The sequence below is a fragment of the Passer domesticus genome, chromosome 22 (genome assembly GCF_036417665.1).
Source record: "Passer domesticus isolate bPasDom1 chromosome 22, bPasDom1.hap1, whole genome shotgun sequence".
NCBI lineage: Eukaryota > Metazoa > Chordata > Aves > Passeriformes > Passeridae > Passer > Passer domesticus.
In genome coordinates, this window is record NC_087495.1 from 7,053,118 (window position 1) to 7,064,996 (window position 11,879).

The following is an 11,879-nucleotide window of genomic DNA, read 5'->3' on the forward strand; positions in this document are numbered from 1 at the left end:
GATCCCACTGCCCCCAGAGCAGGAGCCCTGAGAGCTGGACCCCAACTCTGCACCCTGGGTGGGCTCTGGGAGCCCCTGACCCATTTCAGAGCAGGAGTCACCTCATCTCCAGCTCCCCCATAAAGCTGAAATCTGACAGAGTTTCAATCAACTTCTGTTCAGAATTCACCTTGAACTTGCAAGTCTGCAGTGCAACACAGGTTAAAATCCACCTGGGCCAAGGCCTTTATCAAAACAAACCAGACCAAAAAAAAACCCTGCAAACAAACAAAAAAAAAGCCCATCCATCTCCAAAACCTCCAACAAACACTAACCTGAACTAAAATGTGCTGGATGAAAAGCAACAAGCCAAATCAGCATGAAACCACAAATAAAAATCAACAGACTGTGCCAAAGTCCTTGGGGGGATTTGGAGCTTTATAAGGCTGCTTTACAGAGGGGCTTTTTCCACATTCATGAGGCAGCCCCAGGGACACAAAGGCAGAGTTATGAGAACAGTCCCCTGCACACAAACCCCAACATTCTCCAGCCCCCATCCCTAACCCACAGCAGCTCAGAGAGGAACCTAAATCTGATCTATTCAGTGAAATTTCAGAATTAATCCTGCTCCTGCAGGCAGCCAAGGCACTTCTCCAGCAGGCAAAGTCCTCTCGCCACAGGAAAGCTCTCCTGGAAGCCTCGTGCCTGCTGTGGGAGATTCCCCTTTTGGTGAAAGCCTCTCAGTTTGGGTCTCAGCAGCCCCAGGATGTCCCCTCCTTGCCCTGGTGCTGCTCTGCTCCTGCTCTCCAAGGAATCTGTGGAGCAGCCAGGAGGGGAGCGCCAGGGAAGGACAGAAAGGAGCACCAGGAGTGACACAAAGCCACTCTCTGGGGTCACACCGAGCCAAAACGCGGCCCAGGAGAAGGCTCAGAGGCCTCAGGGCTGAGGAACAGACTTTGCTCATTAGTGGCATTTTTGAAGTGAGCAGCAGATGATAGTTCCCCTCTCCATCCCTGCCAAAGCCTTGGACTGGCGCCTGAACCTCAGGGCAGCAAAGGAAAACAACAACCACGATGACGAAAGGCAAAAAGCAGCAAATGAAAGGAATCACATATAAATCAAAGCAAGAGCAAAACACGGCCCCAGCACATGAATCCCACTGTCAGTGCCCAACACCCTGTGCCTGTGCGTGGGACGGACATGGGGCAAAGCCCAAAATTCATTCATTGCTCTTTTTGTTTTGGTTTTTTGGATGTGGCCACGGCACAACAGCTCTGGGGAAATGGATCTTCTCTACCTGAACCCCATAAGGGTCACTTTCAAACAGAAAGCCTGTCCAAGAAACCACGGGAAGAGAGGATGAGGAGCAGGCAGCCCCCAGCCCTTGCTCCCTTTCAGAGGAGCACACAGCAAGGCTCACACTGAGCCTGACAAGGAAAACAATCCAGTGTTTGGAATGTCCTTGCACTGTTATCCTGGACGTGTGACACTGGGCTCCACACATCTGAGGCTTTTTGGTGGCTCAATAAGGATTTCAGAGCTGTTCTGCCCTCTGGCTGGAGCCCACTGCCCCCTCCAGCCCTGGCTGGAAGCAGAGGAGGATGCAGGCTGGGGTTTGGAGCAGGGGGAGCCCTGGAGGGAATGGGTCTCTCCAGAACAGGAATCCTGCCAGGGCCCCACACAGCACGAGCTGTGCCCGCCCAAAAGTGCCAAGTCCAAATGCGGGGGAGAGCCCTGCTCACATCTGGCAGCTCGCTCCAGGAAGGTCTGGCAGCCTGTGCCTGCCCAAAACCGAGGGGACCTGAGCCAACCTGAGCCATTCTCCATCCAGATGGCAAAAACCTCTGTGAGGGCACAAGGGCCAGGGCAGACCCTGCTTCCCATGGCTGTGCCTGCACCCCGGCCCTGGGGAGGGCACTCGGCCCTGCCTGCACCCCTGCGTCAGGGCAGGGAGGGATGGACAGACACAGGGATGGAGGGAGGTGTGCGTGATCCTAAAAAGCTTGTTTTGACCTCAAAGAGCCACAGCAACCTTTCCCAAATCAACCCCAACCCAAAGCAATTGTGCCCAACGGGTCATGACAGGCACAGTGACACCAAGACAAAGCCAGGGGTGACACTCAGGGGGCCAGGAGGAGGCCAAGGAAAGGAAGAATTGGTCAGGGATGGATGGATGGATGGATGGATGGATGGATGGATGGATGGATGGATGATGGATGGATGATGGATGGATGGATGGATGGATGGATGGATGGATGGATGGATGGATGATGGATGGATGGATGGATGATGGATGGATGATGGATGGATGGATGGATGGATGGATGGATGGATGGATGGATGATGGATGGATGGATGGATGGATGGATGATGGATGGATGGATGGATGGATGGATGGATGGATGGATGGATGGATGATGGATGATGGATGGATGGATGATGGATGGATGGATGGAGAGATGGATGGATTCAAGGAGGGATGGATGGATCAAGGATGGATGGAGGGATGGATGAAGGAGGCATGGATGGAGGGAGGGTGGATGCAAGGAGGGAGGGATGGATGGATGCAAGGAAGGATGGCTAAAGGAAGGATGGATGGATGGATGGATCAAGGATGGATCAAGGAGGGATGGATGAAGGAAGGACGGAAGGATGCATGGCTGCATGCAAGGACGCATGGCTGGATGCACGGATGGATGGATGGATGCACGGCTGGCCAGCCGGCCGGCGGCGCGGGGGCGGCCCGGGGGGCGGTGGCGCCGGCGGGGCCGCTCCCCCCGGGCCGCGCAGGAAACCGGCGGTCGGTGGCGGAGCGGCCCCGGCGCCGGCCCCGTCTGCAGCTGCGGCGGGAGCAGCGCGGGCGGCGGGGGGCGGGCGCCGGGCCCCGGCCCCTCCGGGTCACGGGCGGGGGACGCGGCGCCAGCGGCGGCCGGGGGGCACCGGGGGGAGCGGGGGAACCGGGGGGGGGTCGGGGCTCGCAGCCCGGGCCGGGGGCGCTGCCAGCCCGGGGGCTGCGGCTCGCTGCGGTTTCCTCTCCAGACCGACCCCTCCTCTCTCCCCCCGAGCGGGTGGGACCCGGGCAGGGGCTCGGAGCCGCCGGCGCTGCCGCCGGGCTGATGGGGCTGGCAGGGACACACACACAGGGGACACGCTCGGGACACACACGGGGGACAGGCGGGGTGGCACCGCTCCCGCGGGGACAGCCCCGCAGCGCTGCCTGCGGAGCAGAGGGCAGAGGTGCACACCCCGGAGGTGCAGACCCCGGAGGTGCAGACCCCAAAGGTGCACACCCCGGAGGTGCAGACCCCGGAGGTGCAGACCCCCGAGTCAGCTGCCTTGCCCCACCACAGGCACTGCTCGAGCTCTGCTGCTGTCCCAGGACTGATTTCAGAGCGGTGGAAGCAGCTGCAGACAGCATCAGCTCCCCATCCCCACCAGAGCAGGCATTGCAAGTGGCATCTGCACTGTAAAACAGAAATAATTTCTGCTTTGAGGAGAATCAGCCCTCGGATCTCAGCAGTGCTCCAGTGGGCAATCGCTAAATGGGGAAATATAAACCATGCCCAGTTCCTGATCCTCCTCCTTGTGTGACTGCTCTGGATGTGCAGGGGATGGAGCCACCAAAGCACGACCAAAGACTTCAGGTTCAAAACATGGAACTGTGCTTTGCTCAGGGACAGGAGCTAAGTACGGCACAGAAAGTGCAGGGAGCACAGAGAAACAGCTCTGACAGAGCTCCTCACCGGGCTCTGCCCTGGCTGTGCAAACTCTGACATCCAAAACCCCTTTCCAGCTGGGAAGCAGTGGGAGGCAAGTCCAGAAATATTTATTTCTCCTTGCCCAAAGCTGCACCAACCTCTTTTTCCCCCCTCTACCTGTACTTTCCAAACGCAGTTCTCAAAGGCTGTGCCACACACTGGTTTCATGCAGAGCTGCTTGCCCATCTGGAAATGCACCTAGCCCTGCACAACTCCTGGAAATGCTGCTGCCAGCCAAGTGCATCACGAGCTTTTGGCCACTGCTAGCCCAGAGAACGTCCAGCACACGGCATCACCTGGGCAGGCCCTGCTCAGCACCCCCACCACAGCAGCACACCCCTGGCACGGCGCATTCCTGGCTCTGAGCCCCCCCAGTGACAGCACAGACCAAACTCCAGGCAGAGAAAGCTGCTCACACATCACACACCCCGAGTGCAGGAGCTGGGAAGAGCCAGGTCTGAGCAGCCCTGGGTGAAACGCCCGGCAGGGCTGTGGGGTGGACACCTCTCCCCATCCATTTCTGGAACTGCTGGTTGTTGTTCCGAGCCCCTTCCTGGGTTTGTAACACACAGAGACACCAGGGAGGAAGGACTGGAACCCCAGCTCTGTCCTTCCCAATCACAGACACTGCACCTGAACACAGACTGGCCACTCGAGCCCAAGCAAGCAACAAAATCAAAAATGGGAGATTTCCAGTGGATAAAACCACGTAAATTTCCACTGTATCTGTTTCCACAGTGCTACTGGCAATGTTTTAAGTCATTATTGTTCTTTCAGACCAAGAGCTGCCTCAGTTCTCCAAACCAACAGCTCTGCCTTCCCAGCTAGATGTTATTGTACTTTATGGTTATTTTTACACAATGAACTGTTTTAAGGCCTTACTTTACTATGATTTCAGTCACCTTTTATTTATAGCATCAACATCTTTTCCACGAAAACACTGATGAGAGATTTTGGAAGTCTCAGGATAAAGGCAAGAATACACCAGGAACCCAAAAGTCAGGAAGGAAAGATCTACAAAAGCCACAATTGAGCCAGGAGCGATGCTCAAGCTGTCAGCACTCGAGCTGCTCCTCATGCAGTTCACTAACCCGGTCTGTACGCTGTGCCTGCTCTGACTCTAACACGTGGGCACAACCACATTTCCCTTTTGCTTTATTTAGCCGTTTTCACACCTGTGCACAACGCACAGAAACCACGGGCTGGGAGCACCAAAGAGGCTCCTCCATCATTTGCCTCTGTGCACACACAGCTCCCCCTGAAAACCAGAAAATCCCAGCGAGTGCTGCTTCCTTCAGCTCAATCGCTCTGAAAAACAGAAAATCCCAGCGAGTGCTGCTCCTTCAGCTCAAACTCTGCTCTTCCCGTCTGCTCTGCTTCCAGCTCCCCTCCACACTGCTGGAACCCTCACGGTGCAGGCAGGGCTCTGCAGCCTCCACGACCCCACACATCACGGCTCCACCAGCACAGAAGCAAAGGCATTTATTATTTTTTTTTAAGGGAAGGAGGCAGAGGAGAGGGAAGATGTCTTAACTAAAGCACATAGTTTAACAATAATCTTACCACTGGAGACGAAATTCGACACCCAGGGCAATCACAGATTGGAGGATGTACCTGTAAGATTCCTTTGGACATAAGAGTCTTCAAACTTTTCCCTGGATGCAGAAGAGAAGGAAAAGCACAAGAAGAAAAAAAAAAAAACAATCAGCACGTTTATAAAAGGAAAGTATTTAGGGGAAGGGGGGAGGAGGAGGCACGCGTCTGCTTCCATATAAACAGCCCTCCCCTTGCCTGCCCCTGCAGCCGGGTTTGTGCCCCGGGGGTCCTGGGGAACGGAACCCGGCACGGACCCTGGGGGTCCCGGCGGTCCTGGGGAACGGAACCCGGCACGGACCCTGGGGGTCCCGGCGGTCCTGGGGAACGGAGCCCGGCACAAACCCCGGGGGTCCCGGGGAGGGGAGCCCGGCACAGCCCCGGGGGTCCCGGCACAGCCCCCGCAGCCCCGCCGGGCTCGGCGCCGCCGCATCCCCGTCGAGCCGGAGGCGCTCCCGCAGCCCCCGCAGCGGGCCCGGCCCCGGGCACCTCCCGCTGCTCCTCCGCCCGCTCCTCCTGACTCACCCCAGAGCCACTGAGGCTTCCCGAAGGCAGCAGGAGCGCGGCCGCACCGCAAACGAGCAGCGACAACCCGCGCTGCCCCCGCTCCGCGGCGATCAATAACCCGGCCGAGGTGTCAGTCACCTCCTAATCGCTCCTCAGCCCCCCGGGGCCGCCACCGCCGGCTCTCGGCTCATTCCGGGCCGTGCCCGCCCGCCCCCGCCGCTCCCCCCGGCGCCGCTCCCCGCTCCCCGCTCTCCACCTGCCGCCCGCAGCCGCAGCAGCAGCGGAGCCGCGGAGCCGCGACTGCGGCGCCGGCTCGGGCGGGGAGGGGAGGGAGGCAGGGCAGGCGCCCGTCAGCAGCCGCCGGCGCCGCGGAGGTCCCGCACCACCCAGCTGCGAGGGGAACACCCCCTGCGCCCCGCCCGCCGCCCCGCCGGTGCCTGGCCCGGCCGCGCTGCCGCTCCCCGCGGCGCCGGCTCCGCCACCGCCAGCGCCAGCGCCGGCGGCTCGCGGGGGCGGGCGAGGGCCCCAACCCCCCCGGCACGGCGCCCCAAACCCCGCGCCCGCACCCCAAACCCCGGGGCACGGCACCCCAAACCCCCGGGCACATCACCCCAAACCCCGCGCCCGCACCCCAAACCCCGCGCCGGCACCCTAAGCCCCTGGGCACGGCACCCCAAACCCCCGTACCCCAAACCCCCGGGCCCGCACCCCAATCCCCCGGTCACGGCACCCCAAACTCCAAACCCCCGCGCCCGAAACCCCCGGCCGGCACCCCAAACCGCCGGGCACGGCACCCCAAAACCCCGGGGCGCGGCACCCCAAACCTCCGGTCCCGCACCCCAAAGCCCCGGGCACGGCACCCCACCACCAGCCCGCTGTTCAAATCTCCGCCACACGAAACTTCTCTCCCCCCAAATCCCCCCCGCCTAACCAAAAATCCCCCCCGCCCTCTCCCCAAAGGCAGCCGCTCGCAAACGCCTCGGAAAAGTTCGGCGGTACCGGGGCGCGGGGACCCGGCAGACCGGGGCTGGGGGTGCGGGGAGCTCGGGGGTCGCCGCGGGGGCCGCTGCCCGAGCCCGGGGGCACGGGGAGGATGTGAGGAGCAGCGGGGACCCCGCACACGCGAGCGCTGCCTTTACCTTTGTGCCTGATGCTGCGCTTCCAGTCCTTGGCCGTCTCCCTGCCGCTGACGAACTGGAACTCGTTGGGGGTGAGCCACTCTCCCCGGTAGCGGATCGAGGGTCCTTTGCTCCCTTGGCACAACTTATTGATGTAGAGCAGCGCCTTGTTCTCCCCGCACTCCACCTCGATGCACGGCTCCCCGTTGTCAAAGAAGGGCTGGAAATCCGGGATGGAGGAGAACCTCTCCAGCATCAGGTCCTCGGGGAGGTGGTGGGGGTGGTGCGGGTGGGGGTGGTGGGGCTGCTGGAAGCCCAGGTACGCGCGGTGGGCGAAGATCTGCTCGTAAGCCGGCGGGTGCGGGGCGACCACCGGCATGGCAGCGGCGGCCAGAGGCGCGAGGTAGTCAGGTAAGGTTTCCATGGGCTGGTTGAAGGCTGCCAGGGCCATCTCCTCCCTGTCAAGTCGCTCCTTCTTGATCGCAGGCATGGTGCCGCCGCGCTGCCCGTGCGCCCCGGCGTCTCCCAGGCACAGCGGCTCCGATGTCTCCGGCTCAACTTGCCCTGGCTCCGGCTGGAGTTTGGCTGAAATGCGCCAGCAGCAGCAGCAGCAGCAGCACAGGCACCTTTGGCGCTCGGGTGCCGGAGGTGGCGGGTATCCCCCGGAGCAGCCCGCGAACAAATCTCCTGGGCTGGCTCCCCAGCAGAGCTGTCTGGGATCCCTCTCCCACGGAGAGCCTAATGTACCGTAGACCCGGGAGCTGCCGTGTGGCTCGCAGATCTGCCCCTCCGCACTAATACCTGACATCTCGGAGAGGTCTCTGCTGCCGTAGACATTATTTTGGTTTAAGGAGAAAAAAAAAAAAGAAAAAAAAAAAAAAGCTTATTGATTCCCCTAGATCAACCCACCTTCTCCGCCAGGCTGGAGGGTTCCCCGCCGCCCAGCCAGCCCCCTTTCACCCTGCCCCCCCTGCTTCCTTTAAACTGACACCTGGTTTATTTATTTATATGCAATAATTAAAATTAAACGCTGCGCCCCCGCCGCCGCCCCGCGACCCCTCCCCGCCCCGCCGGCGCCCGCCGGGAGGACGGAGCCGCGGCCGGGGCCGGCTCTGCCCGCGGGGCTCCAGACACCCGGGCGGCGGCGAACTTTCCCCGGGGCCGCCCACCTCCACCTGCGCGCCGCAGACTCGCCCCGCTGCCCCCGAAGCCTTTACGAGCCCCGCCAGTTGGGTTTTAATCCCCGCTCCCGCAGGAGGGTTTCAGAAACGCGGTGTTACGCTCCTTATCCCTCTGTGTATATACATAAATATATATATATATATATCTATAAATGCAAGCACATCTACACACGCACAGACACACGGACATCTACAGTGCCATCGCCGCCGGCTCTGCGCTCGCCGCGCCGCCGCCCGCAGCCCCCGAGCGCCGCGCCGGGCCGGGCCGGGCCCCGGGCGGGACAGGCACGGATTGATCGGTGCTCAGAAGTCACCGCACAGTTCGGAGACTCCGAGCAAACAAGATTTCCCTCCGCCGCCGCCGCCGCCGCCGCTTCTCTAACTTGGCCCATTTAAACAGCGGAGGCGCTGGGAAGCGCCGCGCCGGCGGCGGCGAGGGGGTGAGCGACGGACGGCGGGGCCAGCGCCGGCTGCCGCCAGCCGGGGACTCCGCGGGGACACCGGGGGGGACACCCAGACCCGCGGGGACACGGCCCAGCCCCGCTGCTGCCGCCCCTCTGCACCCCCTGCAGCGGGATCGCAGTGCCCGGCAGGTGGGACAGGGCTCAGGGAGGGATGGATGGATGGATGGATGGATGGATGGATGGATGGATGGATGGATGATGGATGGATGATGGATGGATGATGGATGGATGAGGGATGGATGGATGGATGATGGATGGATGATGGATGGATGATGGATGGATGGATGATGGATGGATGGATGGATGGATGGATGATGGATGGATGGATGATGGATGGATGATGGATGGATGGATGGATGGATGGATGGATGGATGGATGGATGGATGGATGATGGATGGATGATGGATGGATGGATGATGGATGGATGGATGGATGGATGGATGGATGGATGGATGGATGGATGATGGATGGATGGAGGGATGATGGATGATGGATGGATGGATGGATGGATGGATGGATGGATGGATGGATGATGGATGATGGATGGATGGATGGATGATGGATGGATGGATGATGGATGGATGGATGATGGATGGATGGATGGATGGATGATGGATGGATGGATGATGGATGATGGATGGATGGATGGATGATGGATGGATGGATGATGGATGGATGATGGATGGATGATGGATGGATGGATGGATGATGGATGGATGGATGGATGGATGGATGGATGATGGATGGATGGATGGATGGATGATGGATGATGGATGGATGATGGATGGATGGATGATGGATGGATGGATGGATGATGGATGATGGATGGATGATGGATGGATGGATGGATGGATGGATGGATGGATGGATGGATGATGGATGGATGATGGATGGATGATGGATGGATGGATGGATGGATGGATGGATGGATGGATGATGGATGGATGATGGATGGATGGATGATGGATGGATGGATGATGGATGGATGATGGATGGATGATGGATGATGGATGATGGATGGATGATGGATGGATGATGGATGGATGATGGATGGATGGATGATGGATGGATGGATGATGGATGGATGATGGATGGATGGATGGATGGATGGATGATGGATGGATGGATGATGGATGGATGGATGGATGGATGGATGGATGGATGGATGGATGGATGATGGATGGATCCATGGATGAATAGATGGATTCCTCCATGGAGGAATGGATCCATGGATGGATGGATGATGGATCCCTGGAGGGATCCATGGATCCATAGAGGGAGGGAGGGATGGATGGATCCATGGGTGGATCCACGAATGGATCCATGGGTGGATGGACAGATGGACAGACACACAGGGTGAATTTGTTTTCTGTCACAAGCTGTGGCAGACACAGCACGAGGTCTGTGTGGAATTGCCCCGAGAGGCCGAGGTGGCCCAAAATGAAGCTGAGTGGTTGTTGCAGGGATGTGTCACCTCAACAGGATGGAGTCCCTGCCTTTGGGTGCCAAAGTGGGGTCGACTGGGCAGGAAGAATCCTACCCAGGATGGGAACAAAAATAAATTATCCCCTAAACATGGGACAAGAAATGTGGCCCACGAGTCTAGCAGGAGGCAGAACAGCGAGAGCTCTGTGTGAGCTCTGCCTCAGAGCTCCCCGAACCACACAGAGCTCCCAGCTTTGTCCCAGGCTGTGTCCCCTGGTGCCTTCCTGCAGGGCGAGGTGGGGGCAGATTGGCCTTGCCTTCCAGACAGTGAGAAGTGGCTTTGCTGTGTGACAGCAGCCACTGGCAGAGCTGGCAGGGTCCTTTCGGAGCTACCTGACCACCATCCTTCTTTCTTGGCATTTTATTCTCAAGGAACTCCAGCTCTGGGATCCATCTTTGCCTCTAATGAAGGAGGCAGATCCACAGACCCATCAAACCCTCTCATTTAGGCTTTCAGGCTTAGGCTCTTATTCTTAATGCTTCTGATTGCTCAAGATGACAGGGGAAAAATCACTTTCTATTATCACCTAATGATCCAAGGAAAATGCTTGGAAGAGGCTGTGGGAGACACAGACATTTCTGTGGCACTCAGAGGATCCTGGCTGGAGGGCAGAGGGGCTGTGTGGTGAGAGGGGTCACTCCTAGCTCCCAAAAACCTTCATTCCTGGCAGAGCCAACTGCTCTGGGCTCTGGAGAGCCTTGGGTTCTTCTTCAGACTTCCCTTGACTCCATCTTCTTTGGAACTTGGCTTCCTGGGCCTGATTTCTTTTCACTTTTTTAAGGGAGTGGGGATTTTTTTTTTCTCAAAGCTTCTTTCCTTTACAGCCATCAGAGTTATTGCTCTCCCACCCCCCAGTGCAGGGGCAGCTTGGCCACAGCCTTCTCCAAGAGAAGGCCTCGTGTTTCCTCCAGGAGAGGTCACAGGAGAGCAGGACAGGAGTGGCCTCCATCCTGCAGGAACCTTCCTCACGCAGGGACGACGCTCTGGCAGATCTCGGGGAAATTTGGGAGGTGCAAGAGGCACTGAGACCGATCCAGCAGCCTCTCCTGGAGTCACTGAGTCCTGCAGTGAGGAGAGAGCTGTGGCTGAGCTCAGCAGCAGAGCCTGGAGTTGTTCAGCTCCGGTCGTTAATAGCAGAGCTTTCGGGATTAGTGTAAACAGATTCACCCCTGGAGAGCAGATCAGAGAGCAGCAGGCAAATCCATGCAGATGTGGTGAGAGGGGGAGCCAGGTGTGCTGTGCACGCTCCCCGCGGAGCCATTGGAACAGGTTTCCCAGTCTGGGGCAGGAATCTGCGTGGTTTTCTGTTGTGTGTTTCCAGGGCGCCCGGCAAAGTGAAAGCATGAGTCTTAATTTGCTCACAGAGGCACTGCCACAGCAAACGGAGTAAATAGTGATCATTTTTCAACATTCAGTTCCCCACCTCTGGGATACATCACCTCAGACTGAAACAAAACCTCTCTCTCAGGTCAAATGTGTCAACAACTGCCAAGTTACCTGTGCCAGAAAGTGTTTTCTAAGTGGAGATAATGCTTCACAGCTCTTAAGGTTAAGAGAGAAAGATTTTCCTCCACCTCCTATCACCAGTTTCAGGGACAAATGACTTACCCTGGATAATTCTCCACTATTCAACCAATAAAAGAAGAGAAAACTTCCTAAATGTAACTTATTTACATGTGTTCCAGCAACCTCTGAGTTCCTAACTCACATCAAAGGTCCTTTGAGCTGTTGATTGCAGATGCAGGTCCTCATTGCAGATACAGGAAAGACAGGTTGGGGCTGGGAGGAGAGG

General features: G+C 58.4%; 1 protein-coding gene across 4 annotated transcripts in view; it reads right to left on the reverse strand.

Annotated features, from left to right (window-relative positions):
• SAMD11 (sterile alpha motif domain containing 11) overlaps window positions 1-7,778 on the reverse strand; it is a 76,953-nt gene extending 69,175 nt beyond the window's left edge. The window contains exons 1-2 of one of the 4 annotated variants that reach the window (XM_064396788.1): window positions 6,977-7,778; window positions 5,352-5,392 (exon numbers count right to left, since the gene is read on the reverse strand). In XM_064396788.1, the coding sequence (XP_064252858.1) occupies window positions 5,352-5,392; window positions 6,977-7,763 (828 nt within the window). In that variant the 5' untranslated portion in view covers window positions 7,764-7,778. Of the gene's footprint in view, window positions 1-5,300; window positions 5,393-5,855; window positions 6,026-6,976 lie in introns of those variants that run through there. The other 3 variants (XM_064396787.1, XM_064396789.1, XM_064396790.1) reach the window with 3 other exon arrangements.
• Window positions 7,779-11,879: the final 4,101 nt, after the last annotated feature.